This window comes from Sparus aurata, chromosome 14 (genome assembly GCF_900880675.1).
Source record: "Sparus aurata chromosome 14, fSpaAur1.1, whole genome shotgun sequence".
NCBI classification, from domain to species: domain Eukaryota; kingdom Metazoa; phylum Chordata; class Actinopteri; order Spariformes; family Sparidae; genus Sparus; species Sparus aurata.
In genome coordinates, this window is record NC_044200.1 from 17,989,226 (window position 1) to 18,008,776 (window position 19,551).

Consider the following 19,551-nt stretch of genomic DNA (forward strand, 5'->3'; position numbering starts at 1 on the left):
TGCAGACTGAGCACTTTTTTATGCGTCATCACATTTCACTCACACTTCTGCTCTTACTACTGTATGATTTTCACTTTGTGCACTGTGATGCTGAGACTTTGAAGTATTTGAGAACTTCTTTCACCGTTGAAAATGACGACAAATCGCATGAAAAATATTTTCTTTATTACAATCTTTTCCACTCATATCTGTTAGTACAAAGGTGTTTTACTGTATTGTTATTGAACAGTGCAACATGGTGTTGAAATCAAAGTTTTACATTTCAATGCATAGTTCCAAAGTCCATCCATACATAAGGACATGCCCCTCTATGATGTCCATGATCCTGCAGACGCAGAAACTGAGAGGAAGATCAGTTTATTTCTCCAAACTTAATTCAAGAATACAACAGTTTTTTTTTTAACCATTCATTTTCCCTTTTGATCCCAATGAACCTGAATAATGATTCAGTAATAATCAATAATTACAAAATTACTGATAAATCCAACAAATCTTCCAGAACCAAATCAATCACTCACCTATACATAATATACATTTGTATATGTGATAAAACTTCATGAGTGAACAGTTTAAAAAAACAAAAACAAAAAAAACACCTTCCAGTAGCATCGCTTTATCACTATTGCTGCATCTGGTTTGATATTTCAGTGGAAAAAAGAGAACGTACAAAGCTGTTTTAAATATTCACAAGTTAAACAGTAATTACAACACAAATATTTAAGGCGTCTTCAGTTGAATTCTGTACAATCACAAAATAATTAGCCCTTCAGGGAGAAGAACAGAGAAAGCAGAACGAGTCGTGTGTTAATGCTTCATCAGTCGACGGCGATCTAAAAAAAAGGCCAAACGTGAGGTGGGTTTTATTTTAACTTCCAGGTTTGTAAGGATGAGATGAGTAACAGGCAATACAAATTTTAAGAGAGGTGTTTTGTAAGATTAGCCTTGAAGAAAACACTGTCGTCATTTTTCAGCACTAACACAGACCGTCAACCCTTCCACGTAGCCATACCTGCCAGCCCACATTGCAAACTTCATTGGAAATTATGAGGTTTTAAAGGTCATTTAAAAAGTTTTTAAATCTGTATTTTCAAGCCCCTGATTCACGTCAGATTCAGTCACATTCATTTTATAAATAAAAGACAATGATTAAGGAAGCTTTCAACAGGTAATCCATTTAGTTTGGGCATATATCGAAGTGAGCAGCTGTGGTTTTTTTCCGGTATATTTAAGCGTCTTAAATATACGACAGTCCCGCTCAATGGACACACGTCTGTGAATCTTATCAGACTAAAACGTTCTGATACCTGCCCAAACTATAACATACCTGCTAAAGAAATTATTTTGGTATTTGAGTTGAGTAAAGAGTGCATTGCCGATGTAAAAATCTAAAATTTTATTCACATGCACTTAATGTTCAAATTAAAAATGATTGGCTGTTTCAGCCAATGAGGAATTCCAAGGGAATTTTCCTTTAAATAGATCCATGCTTTTCTTTTCTTTTCTTTTGGTTTGTACTGTTGAAGTTGGTTTTAATTTTTTTCCATCTGATGTGAGAGGCAGTTTTAATCAGAAGTGGTCACTTTGTCCAGGCTGCTGTGGGTCGAGGTCGTCTCCTCGTGGTCGTCTGCTTTCAAGAGCGGGGAGAGATCCGCGTCTCCCCCCGCCTCCTCCCGCCGGGCAAGCCGTCAGTCGCGGTGAGCGTCCCGCGGCGCCGTAATGCTGAAGACTCGGATGCGCAGGTGGGAGGCGATCTGGAGGCACACGCCCGTACAGTAGCGCGCCAGATCCACCAAAGAGAGGACCTAAAGACAGATGGAGTGGATGGAACAAAGATTTACTGTACTACAACTGCATTAATGAAGAAGTGAAGAATCAGGAGCAGCAGTAAAGAACAAGATGAGGCAAGGTGAAATTAATAAATCGATAACACTCGAGGTGCTCAGGGTTTTTGTAAAGTGCTCTGTTGTTGTCCAGTTAAGAGGCTCACTGGCCACCTTATTCAGAGCCATTTCCTGTTGAACAACCATCAATCCACTAAACCTTAATTGTGCACAAACAACCCACCCTTCCTACACAGGGAAGAAGAAAAAGCAGTACTTTTTTGACTCCAACACTTTTATTTTCCTATTTTACTGTTTTATTTTATTTTATTCTCTGTACTTTCATTTGCCTGATTTTACTCAGTCGCAGTGCTGAGTCTTTTACTTTTCAAATGTGGACTTTTATTCTGAAATTATTACTAAAACGTTCCTAGACATTTACTAGACATTTACTTTGAACTACCATGTTTCTGCTTATGCGATGTCAAGGTCACCAAGTTGTTGGAGCAAGTCGCAGTTTCTACCTGAGGGGGGCGTTCACGTGAATTTACCCAATTGGAAACTCATTCTTCCAACACCACATGAATGCACCATAAACGTCACACATTGTTCAGTTGAGCATTAGCTGCTCCTCCTGACCCTGAGGACCTCTTCGTTTCTGTCTGCACAAGTATAACTTTCCCACACACACCCAGTAAACAAAACATTATTTTGACCAATTAAACCTTAATTTTGGTCAGAAGAAACCCAACAGCTAATATAATAGCAGATATGTAGCATCTGTTTTTAAGATTAAGTTAAATTTTTCCTACGTTTTACTGTATTTTAGTTATCTTATGATAAGTAAATACAATGTGTGATCAAACAGAGTGGAATTAATTGTTGAAACGTCTTCAATGGGCTTATAAAGCGAGTTTTTATTGCTTCATTGCAGCAGCGCCCTTGTTCATCCTTTCATATCAAAGCTGATCACCCACATTGGAAGCAAGATAACACAGGTCATAAATGTGAAAGGAGGGTTTACTTCAAGTCAGTTCATCGTTCTAAAACAAACTGTGACCTGGACCTTGAACCGCGGCTATAGTTACTCCCTGAAAACCAGCACAGCTCAGAGTCCCTCGCACAGGACAGAAAACCACTGTGCTTACGTGTACACTGACTCAATTACGTTTATCCAACGAGCCTCACCTGTCCTACAAGTTTTTAACTGCACGCCTCCACGCCTGGCTCAATTAAGCTGTCATGAAAATGTAACGGAACAAAAGTGTGGCTTAGAAAAAAAGGGATTAAATATGGTTTGTGGTCTGTTGGGTGGGTCGCGGTGCAGCCTCATGACGCACTGATGTACAGTTTCTATGACACCACAGTATCCAAACAGCCACAGTAGAGAGCATTTTACATTAAATATGTATTGAGATGGAGGTTTTCATCAGTTTAATGCCAAAAGGGAAACAAGCCAATCTGTCAAAACCCTCTTGACTCCTTATTGATGATAGTAAAATAGGTGTGATTGATTATAGTGATTAGTATTTAAGGGTGTGAGATCAAAGTATTCGATCCGTGGAGCACCCCATTTAGAGAGAAGGAACTGTTGCTACTGTTATAAATGAAATCTTACCATGGCTATCCAGAGAACTATATGTTCATCAATGAAGCTGTTGAAGTACTGGTTGAGGAAGAGGAGGCCGGGGCCGATGAAGGCCGTGTCCGGGAGGTGCAGCTCACTCTTGGTCATGTGTGCGATCTACAGACACACGCAGAGGTTAACATGAAAGAAAGAAAACACAGATTAAATACATTCTGAACTGAATAAACCAGAATACAAACAGAGGAAACGACAGACGTAGCAAGCCTGAAATGGGTTCACACTGATGAAACAACAGGAGCATGTAATGAACATATAGTTAAATATAAAACGGTGCAGAGATTATTTATTTAAGATGATTAAAGTTGAAATCCTTAAAATGTTTTCCTGAAATCAAACCTAGTTTTCGATCAAATTTAGGGTCAGAATGTATCTGTATGTATGTTAAATGTGTTTACAGTCTGAAAACTAGCTCTGTATGGATCACTGCTGCTTTAAATTAATAAGGGACTGTTCACCCCAAAATTAAAAATACATTTTCTGAGTTTTGAACACATCAGCCAAAGAGGCGTCTGCCTTCTCCCGATTAAAAATACGACGAGATGGGACTCTGCTTGTGGTGCTCAGAGTGCCGGAAATCTTTTTGAAAGGCGTAAACACCACCAACCACATCACAGGAAGGAAGCATTCATCTACTGATGGACAAGAGGATAAACAAATAAGCTAGCTAGCGTTACGGTTCAGCCAAGGAGGACGCCATTATGTTTACATCCTTTGCTGTCACGCCTCTCATCCATGAGTAGATGCAATCTTCCTTCTCCAGGTGTAGTTTCATGAAAGTAAAGTAAAGTAGTGAAGTAAAATAGTTCCTACAGGAAGACGGCTCAAATCAAGGTCTGTGGATGATCTGTACATACATAGATACATACATACATACATAAACCATGAGAGAAGATGAACGTACCACCAGCTTGTTGGAGATCTTTGCGATGACCATGCCGAAGGTGAGCAGGTAAAGACAGGGGTGGTGCTGAAACAGGTGGCTGGATGACTTCTTGAAAATGATGAAGGCGAGGGTGAGGATGAGGCCGATGTGCAAACCGGGAGTCAGCACACTGGTGTCCTACACAGACAGCATTATCACAATGTGTTAGCAGCTGTGAAATATCAGGAAACTTTGCGTCGGGTGTGAAAGCGTGTACGTTGACTTACAGCCACGGTGGAGCCGTTTTTGCCAACACCTCCGTTCAAAATGACGTGGAAGTAGTTGTAGCAGGAGTAGAGGGCCCCTCCGATGATGCCGAGGATGGGGAAGACGTATAGCTGCAGTCCAAGGACGGGCAGCTACGGAAACACATGATGGTCAAATTAGTGCGAAGGCCTGAAGCATCCTCCTCGTAGCAAGAAGAACATGGTGCTAACATGAAAGCTGCAGGCATGCCGAGCGTGATGGGAGGGCAAAGCGAACAACAATGCGGGTGACATCATCAGCTTTTTGAGCCAGATCATGTCGTATAGATGACCTGTTGCCATGGCGTTAGCTACCCATATTTACCTTCTCACTTCCCTCATGTGATGTTAAGTGAAGCCTCCAAAGGCAGCACAGAGTAAAAGTAAAACACAAACTCTATTTAAAGACTAGAAAAATCACTAAAATCTAGGAACTAATAAGTTTGGTGTGAAAACTAGTGGAAAACACACTCAAGGTGAAATGAAAGTGTTCCTGTGGATTTCTCTATCTGTACATGTGACTGTACAAAATATCACATTCTCAGTTACCGTGGTTTGCCAAAGGGCCACGCCTCCGAAAGCCGACATCACGTACATGATGATGATGGCGATCTGCACCTCGGTCACGTCAATCCTGTGAAGAAATGGACAAGGAAGAGTGTGACCATCCTTCAGTTTGAGTGACAATATAAAAAGGGCTGACAGTATGGGCATATTGTGAGACGATGGGACCCTTGGCACAGACTGCACACAAAGATTGAAATAGACACCAACTCTTTGTAGTCATTTCGTCCCCCTTTGTGTTTGTTTTGTGTCTTTTATGATTGTTTTGCATCTATTTGTAGTTGTTTTGTGTCTCTTTGTAGTTGTTTTGTGTCTCTTTGTAGTAGGGGTGTCAACGTCTACACGTGTAAACGGGTACACGGATAACAAATCATAACCGTTTAGAAAAATCAATAACCGTTTACACGTCTTTTTTCCCCTCCTCCTCCTCCTCGTTCATTTCTCATCAATATATATACACTATTCAGGGTTTCCTCTACATGTAATTTACTGTGGCGCACCGCCACGGCAAAATAAAAGCCGCCACACCTTAAAAATTCAGGCATAAATAAATCTAGTGGAAATATTTTACCGTCGTCTTCCACCGCAGTCTTTCACGTTAACTAGCATGTTGGATATTTAGCTTGATAATTGGCTAGAGGATTAAAATGGTCACTTAGACTAGAGTCCTGCACTGGTCACCGCATCCGACCCGTTTTCCGACAGTAGCACAGATTACATTCCGTACCAGAGCCGACCCGCTATAAATTGATACCGACAGCCGAAGGAAAATTGGACGGACGCAATTTTTAAAAGTGAAAGTAAGATAATGTTACCTGAAAGCTTCAGATAATAACATTAACTAACTATACACTTAAATGTTCCCACTAGTGCAGTTATCCGCATACATAATAGATGAATGGGGCACAATGTTACGTTGATATATATAAAAAAAAACAAACAAAAAAAACCACAGCCAGTGTCGCGTCACGTCACTTCACTTCAAGTTGACTGGGGGACACGATGGCGGCGGTCAACAAGCGGAGCACTGTGTGTTTTTTGAACAAACTGCCAGTGGAAATCAAGTTGAGTGTAGGCTATGTCAGGCAAAGTTGGCTTACAACAACAGCACGGGATCCATGCTAAACCACCTGTGATGGACACACCCGAACAAGTTGGAGGGAGAGACTGCTGCTGGCATCGGTGCTACCGCAACTGCGATAGAAGAGATCATAAATCTCCGACGTGTAACCGGGTATACGTCGGTTAGAAGCCCCGTTTACACGTGTAGAAAAAATTGTAAACGTTGACACCCCTACTTTGTAGTTGTGTTGCACCTCTTTGTAGTTGTTTTGTATGTCTTTGTAGTCATGTTGCGTCTCTTTGTAGTTGTTTTGTATGTCTTTGTAGACATGTTGTGTCTCTTTGTAGTTGTATCGTGTCTCTGCGATTGTTTTGTGTCCTTTTGTAGTTGATTTGTGTCTCTTTGTGATACTATTGTATCTCTTTGTGATACTATTGTATCTCTTTGTGTCTGTTTAGGTTAGTTTTGCGTCTGCATGTGTTAGTTTTGTGTCTGCATGTGTTAGTTTTGTGTCTGCATGTGTTAGTTTTGTGTCTCTTTGTAGTCACAGTCACTTCAAATAGACCAAGGATCTGCCATATGCATAGAGTGTTTTATATTACAAAAATATGAGAGTGATTTATAATTAAAAAAAAACAAACATTTTTAGCCAACTTTTTTTATTTATTTGGTTGAAACATCAGTGGAACAAACCGTATTGCGAGCCAACTGTGGTCTGCAGGCTCCACTTTGGGTAGCCCTGAAATAGACACTCTGGCCTAGGAACCCCCTGACACCTTATGCCTCTGGACCTTTGCCCAGTAGGTCCGTTTAGCATTCCATTCATGGTTGAAAGTTATATAGGAGCAGAACAGCATCTGCATTATTATTAGAAAAAGCAGACACTACTGTATGTGTGACTTACAGGCCGAAGCGGAGGGTGCCGGACACGTAGGTCTGCCAGTGGGCGCAGAAGAACATGAACATCCCGATGAAACCACAGAAGAATATCCAGTTATCGTATCTTCCTATTCCACATGAAATGCATGTTCCCACAGCAACAAAGACTAAAGGACAAAAGAAATACAGAGCAGAGGACAACAAAATGAAATGAAAGCACTTTCCCTGATCCATTAGTGCAAAAAACGGAGAATAACAGTTTGGGTTCAGTTGTACAGTGAGAAGTGACGCACCTGTGGAGACGGCATCACAGCCGTGGTCGAAAAGCTCCCCCAAAGGTGAGCTGCTGTTTGTCCTCCTGGCCTGTTTTCCATCAATGGCGTCCAGAGACTGGTAGATGAACAGGCCCAGGGCACTCACGATGAAAGCCCATGTTGGAGCCTAGAGGTGGAAAAACACGTCATTTAAGGATCCCTAATCACAAGATGAACCACAGCCTTGTACTTTGTTGAACAAAAACACACAAAAGAAAACGAAAGTAGAGCTGAAACAATCAGTCCATTTGTCAATTATTAAATCAAAGAACAGTAATCAGTGACTCTCTTTATGATTCAAACAACCCTCAAAGACCCTATGACTCTGGAAAACTATGAAGAACTATTCCCACTAATTTCTGACATTTTTACAGCCAAAACAATGAATCAAGACAAATATCGGCAGATTGGTTGATAATGACAACAGTACTTAGTTGCAGCACTAAAGCCAGGGACAGCTCACTAATTGGGACCGTGTTTATATTTTAATCTGTTATCTAAGATATCAATATGACATCTTATGCACGAAAATTAAGAGGTAATGCAGTAAATCTTATACAAGAGCCGATGAAGTCTCATTTTACATCGGATGTGGTCTAAAAACTGTATGCATTTATGAAAATGGTGCTGGTTGAGAGGATACCGTTTGTTCAAAAGTTAAAATGTTCGTATTTCTGTTGTGATTATTAACCGGACTTTAGTGTCTCACCATCCAAACACACCATATGCATCTTTTAGCACTTAAAGCATGATGAAGGAGAGAGATTCCAGCTGACTGGTGCGGCTCAGTTCCTCTTACTAGGTTGGAGGTTGTAGACCATCTGGACTCTAGAGCAAGCCAACTGTGTGTTTACCACTACAGTGTGCGTGTGTGGTGTGTGTGTCGTTGTGTGTTTGTGTGAGTGTGTGAGGGAGGGAGACAAAGATAGTCTTGTGTTTTCAGAGAGATCAAGAATCCCATGCTGTCCTAAATATTCAGAGACCCTGCTGTTTTCCTCAGTCCATCTCCTAAATGCCTCGTGGACTGGTGGAGACAGGGGCTGCTTGTTTAGGGTTATCACAAAGGTCGCCGGGGGGGGAGGGGGGGAACTCTGCACTCTGTCCACTGGCTCAAATGAATCGCCTTCAATATGCATTTGTTTGCGCAGGGAGGGAACTTTCATACCTTCACAGTCCACAAAGTAGAGGGCACAAAGGCCAGGTTTGACTCAATTCTGAATAATGAAAAGGGGCAAGTGAAATGCCTTTGCACTCGTGGAATTTGACAGTGTCGGCAGGGTGCATGGACTGTGGACTTTGATGCGAGGTTTTCATAGCTGGACTGGACATATTCTGATAACCACACACACCTATGCATTTCCTGCTCAAGCCAATGCACCGCAGTGGACCTGATGACACATCATAAGTGGATCATAGGTCAAATGTGGTGCAAGGCCTGTCACTGTAGTGGCAGAAGTCTTTGGTTTGTGTGTGAGGGAACTGGATCTGGAGCCTTTTTACAGAAACTGAGTCATCCAAACATGTATTGTTTGTTGCTGGTGTGTAAGCATTAATGTTAACCCATGCTATTTCTAATGATTCAACAGTGTTAGCCTCCTCTATTATAGCACACTGAACAACAGGAACATTTTCCTTCAAATTGCTGTGTTTTGCCATCAACAACACCACATCACGTGAGCCTGGCCAGACAACAACACGTAAAAAGCTGTAAACTTTCCAAGAGCGTGGCGATGTCACGACTGTTCCGCTGAAAATCTGACCGTTTAAAAACGTCCTTGCTTGTGTTGGGTGATTTAAACGTGACTTCTTGTGATTTGTGATCTTTCAACAATCACATGAAGACAGTCTCAAATTCGGCGTACACTGTCATACATAAATCTGTGCATACTTCCATAAAAAGTCATGTTTCCGAGGTGACTTTGTTTGATTTAGCCCGAATCTTCTGTTACAGCACACTGCAACAGCGCGACCATATTAAAGAAATGTACATGTTACTAAAATATTAGTAGCTGTGATGCTCATATGTATGCCGAATTAACGAGAAGAAACTGCTCATTCGGGAAATACCTTTAACTATGGCTATGGAGCTGGACAAGTTGGTCCAAGTGGCCACGCAACTTTAACTTACGCAATTTCTGAATGCAGGACTGACGTTCCTTCCATACCAGGGAAGGGCACGTAATTGGGGATAGTCTCGGTGTAGAAACTTTAGCCAAGGTCGCTTTTACTCACCTCCTCTGTTGCCGTGGGACAATAATACACAAGCACCACCGTGGAGAGGATATTGACCAGCAGTCCAACTATAGTCAGAGTGTTTGGTGCGATCCATGTCGGAATTTGCTGGACGAGCCAGTTCCAGTAGATTTGACACGGTGGCTCAAACAGGGACCGACCAGAGGCGCTGTATTTATGCTCCTCCAACCGCTTGAGTTGAGCGGGTGACAGCGGCTCCGGCCACAGGAAATGTGGCATTGTTTTTCTGCCTAGTCACTCCTCAAATTACGGTCACAAAACTTCCCAATAATCCCAGGTGGTGGCTCAAGCGGGGCTATCTTCTCTCGGCCGCCTGCAAAACACAGCAGCTCATTTGGCATTTATAGCTAGGTGACTAGACGAGGCCATTTCCACAGCGGAACCATGAGATGTCGATAGCCTGTACGTTTCTGATCGACTTGCGTCTCGACAGGAAGCGACGGACCGGAAGGGAATGATATGGCGGCGTACCGGGAAGTTTAAATCAAAAGAAGGTACATTTATGGGAATTACGATGTTGTTTAATCCTCAAATGTGCTTTATTAAAGCTACCGTGATGGTGTTGTGGCGATATGGAGCCAGGTAAAGCAATGACAGGACAGTTATATCAGTTGGTGCGTAAAAATAAATGGTAAAATTAAACTACAAAGATGCAAAAATTGTTTGAGAAGCTTGTTTTTCCACATATGGGAATTATGTCATATTTAAATTATAATATCATAGTGTTAAAATTAAAACTGTAGTGGTATATTTAGGTCAAAGGTATGTTGAAGGCCGTAGCAAGAAATACCAAGGTCATGGGTGCCCCCAGTAAACCCCCCACCCCTCTGCAGATTTTTAACCGGAAACCAGGTCTATAATTATGGATATGTCCCTTTAAATTTGTCATAGTATTTGATTTTCGTAATTGTATTTAGTTAACTGTTACTACCTTCACCAATAAGGTTGTGTTTTTTTTAAATGTTTTATCCATGTCCATTTGTCAGCTGGTTTGTCAACAGGATTAAGCAAAAAATGCTGAATAGATTATTACAGAACTTGGATAGAAGATGGGTCCAGGCCAAAATCATGAGTTGTTTCTTACTATCTTTAACATTGCTAAATTGAAACTTTTAACAATCTGACAACATCACCAACAGTTAATGCTGTGTACTTGTGTTTGAATTACTTTAGGCTATTAAGAATTAATTGATTGATATAAAGATATTGATTTATGTATAAAGGCCCAATAATAAGTGCCCAAGCATCGACTGACAAGTTCGCAAAAAATGTCTTATAAATTGTTTGTGCCTGAAAGCAACATTTTTGGTCCACCTTGTACACCATAATCAATCTATTGGGTTATTTTCTCTGTATACAAACTTTATTTGTTTACTTAAACATTCATAAGTGATACAAACAAAAATAGCCCTAAAAACACTACAGTTTTTCCACATTACTTTTTTATTGTTATCCATGAGACATAATTACAAAGATAAATGCATGCACACATGACCGAGCATCAAGCCTCCAGCCCAATATGAATCCAAAAAGCATAATGTGTCATGCAGATTATGGACTCTGTGTAAACCTCTACATTTTGCCACTTATTACACGTAAATAATCAACACAAAATGAGTGAAATGTGAATTTTAACTTGAAAGGGTCTACACATTCATTTATCCAACATTACTCTGATCTATTTATATTTTTTCTTTCCATATAGAAGTTCTGACACACCATACAAACACCAAACCTTTGTTTATACATTCCCTTTTCCCTTCTTACAGCCCCCAGAAATAAATTACCACCTTCAGCAAAAGTCCCCGACAAGAATCCACATGTAAATACTGTGTTACTGTGATTTATTTGTGCTTTGCATGTCTATTCCCCCCCCCCCCCCCCTTTTTTTTTTACACACTGAACCAAAACACTGCTGACATGCATCTGAGCTGACACAGTCTTTCAAACACAAGAGGGTGACAAAGATGCGAACTGGCTTTTATTTCCTATGGTAACTAGCTCCAAAACCTGCACACAGCATGCCACACCACAGACCAGTACACCCTCCCCTTCATTCCCTCAAACAGTCCCGCCTTCCCTCCATCATCCATCCCTCCACGTTCAGGCCGCTGACCTCAGTAGGTGGGAGAAGAGGATCACTGGTGGCGGCACATGTCTGCAAAGCTAAAGTCTCTCATTGCACTCTGTCCGATTTTACTTCTCCTGCTCGACAGTCTTGGACTCGTTCATATACTTGTCAATCAGGTGTAGGGGCACTCCGCGTTGCATGAGTTCGTAAAAGGTGAAGCCTCCTGAGGGACAAGAGGAGAAACTCTCTTATAATATTGTTGTGAGGGGCAGAGGCAGATGTTGGGGGGTGAAAGACAGAGAAAGGAAGACAAAAGAGAGGAGGAGAAAAGCTGAAGAGCAAGAGGCTGATCGCACACAATGCAAAGAAGAGAGGCCAGGAGTTTACAACTCTGGATAAGGAGTGAGAGGAGAGAAGAAAGGTGGCGGAGTAAGAAAGGAAAGGAGTAGCTCATGGGCGCAATCCACACTCAGTATGTAAATCTACATCTGCTCAAGCTTGCAGAACTAGAAGCAATGTATTCCACTGAAATACAATGCAGATCCAACATCTGAAATACTCCATATTAATTCCATATTTATTATAACACAGTTCCAAATAGAACATGGGAAATACCCCGTGTTAGTATGCATTGTTCTGTACGATTTGATTTAACAGTGGAGAGAGACGATGCTTCGTTTTTTTTATTTTTCCGGCACAGGTTAGAAAGTTTGCAAACATTTTACTCACCTTGTCTGTGGCACAAAATACATGAGAGGTAGTCTTTGAATTCACACAATTTCATGTCAGTCAATAAAAAAAGTATTTAAGACAGGGTTGTTAAATTCAGCCAGCTGCACAACTGTGGAATAAATTTGGCAAACACAGTCGTGCAAGACTTTGTTTCATTAATGCCTGATTTCACAATTATTTCTCTGTATACTGCCTTCAAAAGGAAGAACAGCTGCAACAGTCCCACCGACTGAGACAAGCGAGGTTAAAAGCCGGCTGAAAGATGCATAATGAATGACATAAGCTTCATATGCCGAAACCATATGAAAGCTTACCTTATATGAGAACATACATTCACAATTCTTGAGTTTGGACTGGGGGAGAGAGAAGAGAAGAGGGGTTAACAAAATGTTTACATGGAGTTATATGTGTGCACCAGGGAATACAGCTGAGTTATTACTGAACTCTTTTATATGAGGAGTTAACTGTGTGGCACCAAGAAGATGCCGGAATCTGTGGAGAATAGTTTAGGACGACACGAGAACACCAAAGCGCTATAAGTTATGCCTACTGAGGTGTGACTGTGTGTCGACGTGGTGTGTTGTGATGATGAACAAGATGACTGAATGGACTGGATAGAGAACACAGAGGGATAAACCTCCACATGTGGTGGTGATGGGAAAGTGTCACCAGGTATTATGTGCACTGCACACAATGATATGAAACAGATTATTATTGTATAAATGGTGTCTAGGAGCCAGTTGCACCAGCTAGTCATAAGCTCAAACTTTGCTAAGTTTTAACATGTTGAGTTGAATGTGAATGCACCACACAAACCAATTCTTATGTAGAGATTGTTATTAGTTAATTAGCTAGCCAATTGAGCTAACTGACAAAGTAAAAGTTAGCTTGCTATTATATTAGTCTACAGTAAAACAGATAATGAAGTGGAACACATCGGGCATACCGCTCAATTTTAGATGTTTAAAACATAAAATGGAGGGATTTTAAATTACTTCACAAAAATATGCAAATAACAAAATGTCATGCTAATGTTAAGCTAAATGGCCAAGTAACATTAGCTTACATCAGAGAACCACACTCTTTAAGCTCAGTGTTGCATGGATATGTTAGCTAACTGCTAGCTTGTAGCGTTTCTAAAACTTATTTTCATGGACATATTGTTACAGCAGTGTCTCATCATCTCTTACATTTTCTTCCTCTTCACTTAAGATAGTCTCTTGCACAAGAGATGCTACATCATGCACTATCTCAAAAGGAAAGTCTATCTTTCACAAATCTTCGGACAGTTTACCTGTTCATTAATTCATACAGAAAGCACACGCTGTACCACTTTGAACAGCCAATGCTTTTATTTTAGGGGCCGTCCACACGGACAAAAACAATCTTTTTTTCCTCCGTCTTCCACTGCATCGTTTCAAGAATATTTGCGTCCATACGGATCAGCTGAAAACGACCGAAAACGCTATAGTTCATATTCCAGGCCTATAGGTGGCGCTTGACATTCACCAAAAACGGAGAAGAGGAGACGGAGCATGCGCATTAAGCTTGCGCGCTGTAAACAAACAGACAGTAGACGGAGAAACCGAACACAACAAGAAGAAGATGAAAATGGCTAGTGCAAGGAAACCAGAATCGTTTGTGTGGACTGTTAATGAGGTCGAACTGCTGCTGCGACTCAACAAGGCGAGTAAGTTGCAAGAAAGACTCAATGTCTTCTGCAGCACGAACACAAGCATGTAGTCCGCCATTGTGGTTGTTGTTGTTATGAGACGTCGTAGGGTTCAGAGGTCGAAGGCAAGAGGTCGAGGGGTGGGGCGGTGGCGTCATCGTTTTGGAAAGTATGCGGATTTGCTGTCCACACGAAAACGGGAGGGCTGCTTTTTCGGATTTCCACCCTGAGACCCGTTTTCAAAAAAGTGCGTTTTCAGGATCCGTGTGGACGGTCGGCCAAGACGATGCAATACATGTGCGTTTTCGCAAAAGAGCATTCTCATCTGGTCGGCCCCTTAGTGTAGAGCACCATGTTATGCGAACTATCCCTACATTAGCATAACCAGTAAACAAAATGCTCCAAAATTTGACGTATCAGGTTGATACATCATTTTGAAGCTGCTAAGAATGTCACATGAATTTTGGAATAGCTGGTGCAACTCAATTGGATACTTACATGTCCGCCTATGGTCAGCCCTTTGGTAGACTGTAGCACACAGTTCAAACACTAGTACTCCTGTAGAGTTGGTTTCCCAAAGCCAGTTATTTAAAACTTATTACTGATTAATTTTGATTTAAAATTCACTTGTTTGTCTTTTGTAGATGAAGAAATCACCATGCAAGCTGTTTTAAAAGAGCTACCAAAGTAATTAGGAATTAAACTAGAAAGGCTTTGGGAAACCAGATTCAGATCCAGACAGCTTCCCAGGACGGCACGCAGACTTCGCCTCCTGGTCCTCACTAACCTTTGACCTCCAGCTTGCAGTCCACTTGGGCCTCTCCCAGGTCGTTGATGGCCTTGCAGGTGTACATACCCCCATCATAGGGGCTGGGCTTCCTGATCTCCAGAGTACATACTCCCTGGTTGCTAAACATGCGGTAGCGCGGGTCGTCGATGATGGTCATCTTATTCTTCATCCAGATCACTTTGGCCTGCAGTCAGACGACAGAAACGTCAGATGCATGATGATGTAAATCCAGCAGACATATGTGTGAACGTGTCCTGATAATCCCTCAGTTTTAAATTGAAAAAAAAAAAAATCTTTAATATATTTTTGCCGTTGCTATAAATCAACTAAATCTACACATAAGCCTCTTGTACCTTTTGTTCTACCACCTACCCTTGGGTTGGCACGGACGCTACAGTTTAGCGTCGCGTTGTAGCCGGCGATGGCGAAAGTGTTTATCAGCGGCTGCGTGAACTTTGGCGCCTCTTTGAAGTCGTGGTCTTCGAAATTGTGCGTTTTCAGCTGCATGCCTGTGGGGGTAAGGGTAAAGGAATGGGGTTGTGCATGATACTGGTGCTGAGCGGTATCATGTGGGGAATTCCCTGAGTGATGAGGGAAAGACAATGTTCCGTGTTTATCATCGGCTGAATCTACAACGACAATGTTTAAAGGCCTGTCAGTCATAGCCCGACCCTTGTTAGTTTAGACAGTGAGGCTGTAAAGTCAGGCTTCACTTCAGGGTGGAAAACATCACTGACAGTACCTTTCAGATAACAGCTGTGGAAGAAATAGTGAAACAGCAACTTTACTGACACGTTCAACATGTGAAAACTGAGATTTGTTCCAGAGTTTTGACTTTGGAAGCACTTTCCTCTCATCAGAACTTTATTATTTGGTACAAACAGGACAGTAATTCTTACCTTCTTTAACGATGAGGGCACTCTTTTTGGTTTGGGTGGCAGATTCGCTCAGGCCGCACATGTTCTCTGAAAAGATCCTGAAAAAGTACTCGTTTCCAACCACCAGCTCTGTGATGGTGATGCAGTTGCGATGGTAGTGCTCAATGCACGTGTACCACTCCTATGAAGCAAATCGAAGCTTGTAAATATCAAACATACATCATCGCAGTTTCAGTTTAGTATACTTCGTAGAATCGATCTCCTACCATTGTCTTCTTGTCTGCTTTTTGAATGGTGTAACCTGTTATCGGGGCATTGCCGTTGTCTTTTGGAGGAGTCCAGACCAGAGCAACATTTCCTCCCCAAACATCTTCGATTGTAACAGCCTGAGGAGGTCCAGGGAGGTCTAACAATCACAGAAAAGATCATGATCAGACTGTTTGGTCCTATTAGTATAATCTTAAGAAGTGTAAGTAACAATAGTTGAAGTACACGTGTTATTTAAGGGAGGTCCATTCACTCACCTACGATCTGTATGTCAATAATGGCCGTGTCCTTGTGGTTTTCAACCTGCACACTCATCTCATACTTCCCAGAGTGGCTGCGTTCGGCCTTACGTATGAAGATGATGCTGTCGCAGTCTGTGTTGCGGATGTTGACGTGTGTTGGCTCTATGGCCTGGCCGTCCTTCAGCCAGGTGACCTTCGGCCTGGGTTTGCCCTGCAGACATCACACGGGGTTTGTTATTCTGCTCAGGGATGCAGTGATGAAGGATTGATTGGGACACTGCTTTACCATAAATGGCACAACAAGGTTGACTGCTTCTCCAACTCTGCGAGTGTATGTCATCTTCAAGTGTCGGGGGACGCGGATCTTGGGAGGTTCTGAGGAGGAGATCGACCACAAGGTGTATGATTGAGGGTTTATTCTAGGTCTCTTTGTAGTCAGTATCAATGTTTGATACTATGTTTTTCCCCTAAACCTTCAGCTTTTAAGTTACAGCAGAAAAGTTCAGGTTCTAATTTAATAACAGTTAGAAAAATTAACTCAAAGGCAGTTTTCAGAGCTCACCGACAACCTCTTTGACCAGGATGGAGTGCTGAAGGGTGCGTGGAGCGCTGGCTCCGGCAGCGTTGAGGGCTTTGACTCGAACTAAGATTTTACACCCTGGACTCAGCCCAGTGATGGTGTACTTGGTCTTCTCTGTCAGCTCCTTGTTGGATATTACCCAGTCATCAGCTGAAGGGGACAAACAGTCCAATCGAAAAGCAATTTGTTTACAGCATTCACTGAATATTCCTCTTCTGTGTTTGTGGGCTATGGCAAACATGTAGAAACAACTTAAGGCCCCTACATACTGCGTATACACTGATTGTACAGGCTGACTGGATGTGTGTGTGAAATGGGTCTCATGAAATATTGGTCACAACATAATATTTATTTGAAAAATGTTCCCAACCAATAAATGGCTTGCTGAATGGTGATTAAACAGAAGCTACTTAGAGCTAGGACCATGAGAGTTGTTGACTTATTTATGAAATGTTTATGTTTATTAGACTTCCTTCTTCACTCTATGACTCTCTCCCGGAAGTTATTGACAAGCAACTGGATGAAACCTTGAAAAAAATTGTCATCAATCATCAACTTTCATCACCGTCACACAGCCTGTAGGGGCCTTTTACAACATTTGAGGTTGTCTCACTTCCTTCTATGCAGTACTCCACCAAGTATCCGTCCAGACCGGCAGCTCCGATGGTTTCAGGAGGACGCCACTTTACGGTCACTGTGGTGTCGGTGACATCATCCACGACCAGCATGGTGGGCTCGCTGGTCACAGCTGAGTTGAGATAAAGGTTTTTGAGATCAGAAGAGTCGTAACCACCTCCACCATCCCTCCTTATGTGTTCCAACAATGGGTGTGAACGAAAGCGGAAAACATCCATTTTGGCAAGTGAGGAACAAGTGAGCCGGGCGCCTCGCTCTCTCCGGCTGGTATGCTATCAGTCTCCATGTCAGATCTCATTAGACCCCGCTCTTGCCGTCTATTCTTGTATTCCGAATCACATTTAACTCCTATTGAACCCTCTGACAGACCTGATCTCCTAAATCTCTAATCCGCAGACGATTTGGCAACCATCATAAAGACATATTTAATATCCTCTAAAGCTCCTGCGTGTCCAGTGGAGGTCACAGTCAGAATGCTTGGGATGGTGGGGTATCGGGAGGAACAGCTGCATCGCCGGGTTACCAAGGGCAGATCTCACATACACTATCAGAGGCCCACTCTTTGGAATTTCCTCCATTATTATGAAATGGTTGTTAGATAAACTGAAGCTAATACTTTCCTGGACGGATCATTGTCAGGAGCAGCTCAAAGGTCAGGCTGCCTTTTCTGACTACTCACCGAGGGGAGTAAAGGCTTTCGATGGTTCACTCGGCTTGGACACACCAATGGCATTTACGGCGAAGATGCGGACCTCGTATGGCACTCCTTCAATCATCTTCTTGGGTTCGAATTGCGTTTCTTTGATCAGGTCAAAGTTGAGCCTCATCCACCTGGAGCTCTGTTTCTTCTTCCTCTCGACGAAGTAGCCTTGCAGAGGACGATCGGAAAGATTCTCATTTAATACCAACACACACATATAAGCTGCGTCAATAACTAAGATGCGATGTGTACCTAATATTGGTGAACCTCCATCATATTTTGGTGGTTCCCATGTCATAGAGCACCAATCACCGCCCACTTCAGGGACCAAAGGAGCCTCTGGAGCATCAGGGATGTCTGCAGACGAGACAATATGGCCATGACCAACGATAAAAAAAAAAATAAATTCTCAACTGTCCACAACTGTTTTGTGACGACTTACCGACAACCTTGATCTTGACACTGGCCGTGTCTTCGCCAGCCTCATTCTGCAGGACTATCTTGTAGTTGCCGCTGTCCTCCCGCTCTGTGACTTCAATCGTCAGGCTGGTCTGGTCGCCGTGTGTTTCAGCTCGGACACGATGGCCCGACTCAAGGATCACCTATGCCAAACGAACACTTATTCGGTCAGTGCCAGTCTTCCTGAACCTTTAGCCTTTATTGGAGATTAAGACTAAAAAGATTAAAGCTCACCCTCTCTCCCTTCATCCACACCACTCTGGGAGCTGGCTCTCCACTGATGGGGATCTCCAAGCGAAGTTTGTTTCCTGCCACAATCGTCACCGTGTTGTCGGGGAAGTTCAAGCTCTCCAAGTGCACCCTCGGTGGGTCTGCAGATATGATATCATCAAAATTATAAAGTTAGGCTGTCAATGTGTAAAATACTTTGATCTAATGAAGCATGTGTTGCGTACCAATGATGTGAATTTTGGCACAGAGGCTCTGTGAATATCCCTCTGGTACAAAAGTGTAATCTCCTGCGTCGTGAAGGGAGCTGGTCGCAATTTCAAGACGATGGATCCTAAAAAAGACATAATGAGGTTAATAAGATTAAGTGCAAATTTGTTTTTGATTGAACAGACTCTTTAGAACAGGGATTACATACTTATTTCTGTGAATGATGTTGATGCGGTCACTGGGTTGGATTAGCTGTCCATTCCTGTACCAGCGACCCGGGACGTTGCCGGGGTAAATCTCGCATTGGAGCTTGATGGGTTCACCCAGCTTCACCGTCATATCCTGCAGGTCTTGGTAAATCTTCAGTGGCTTCACTAA

General features: G+C 42.3%; 2 protein-coding genes across 19 annotated transcripts in view; both read right to left on the reverse strand.

Moving 5' to 3' along the window:
* Positions 1-148: 148 nt before the first annotated feature.
* chpt1 (choline phosphotransferase 1) lies at positions 149-10,143 on the reverse strand. Its single transcript, XM_030439497.1, has 8 exons — positions 9,688-10,143; positions 7,435-7,582; positions 7,167-7,308; positions 5,185-5,269; positions 4,618-4,749; positions 4,370-4,528; positions 3,439-3,564; positions 149-1,802 (listed from the first exon to the last, which is right to left on the reverse strand). Exons 1-8 carry the CDS (start codon positions 9,925-9,927, stop codon positions 1,686-1,688), a joined length of 1,149 nt encoding a protein of 382 aa, XP_030295357.1. The 5' UTR covers positions 9,928-10,143; the 3' UTR covers positions 149-1,685.
* A 990-nt stretch (positions 10,144-11,133) lies between these two features.
* Positions 11,134-19,551, reverse strand: part of mybpc1 (myosin binding protein C1) — a 28,128-nt gene continuing 19,710 nt past the window's right edge. For 12 of the 18 annotated variants that reach the window (XM_030439493.1, XM_030439492.1, XM_030439491.1 and 9 more), the window contains 15 exons: positions 19,382-19,547; positions 19,191-19,297; positions 18,970-19,106; positions 18,719-18,878; positions 18,529-18,633; positions 18,256-18,444; positions 17,554-17,688; positions 16,923-17,090; positions 16,647-16,735; positions 16,376-16,571; positions 16,118-16,257; positions 15,873-16,032; positions 15,346-15,554; positions 14,971-15,157; positions 11,134-12,002 (listed from right to left, as the gene is read on the reverse strand). In XM_030439493.1, the coding sequence (XP_030295353.1) occupies positions 11,905-12,002; positions 14,971-15,157; positions 15,346-15,554; positions 15,873-16,032; positions 16,118-16,257; positions 16,376-16,571; positions 16,647-16,735; positions 16,923-17,090; positions 17,554-17,688; positions 18,256-18,444; positions 18,529-18,633; positions 18,719-18,878; positions 18,970-19,106; positions 19,191-19,297; positions 19,382-19,547 (2,246 nt within the window). In that variant the 3' untranslated portion in view covers positions 11,134-11,904. Of the gene's footprint in view, positions 12,003-12,825; positions 12,865-14,970; positions 15,158-15,345; positions 15,555-15,872; positions 16,033-16,117; positions 16,258-16,375; positions 16,572-16,646; positions 16,736-16,922; positions 17,091-17,553; positions 17,689-18,255; positions 18,445-18,528; positions 18,634-18,718; positions 18,879-18,969; positions 19,107-19,190; positions 19,298-19,381; positions 19,548-19,551 lie in introns of all 18 variants that reach the window. The other 6 variants (XM_030439488.1, XM_030439495.1, XM_030439494.1 and 3 more) reach the window with 3 other exon arrangements.

Bases quoted from the DNA above. Each gene is read 5' to 3' on its own strand.
- chpt1 (XM_030439497.1), bottom strand. From the start codon at position 9,927: ATGCCACATTTCCTGTGGCCGGAGCCGCTGTCACCCGCTCAACTCAAG. The intron at 4,750-5,184 runs GTAACTGAGAAT...GTGTTTCCGTAG, and splicing joins TGGCCCTTTGGCAAACCACG to CTGCCCGTCCTTGGACTGCA. The intron at 4,529-4,617 runs GTAAGTCAACGT...CTGTCTGTGTAG, and splicing joins AAAACGGCTCCACCGTGGCT to GACACCAGTGTGCTGACTCC.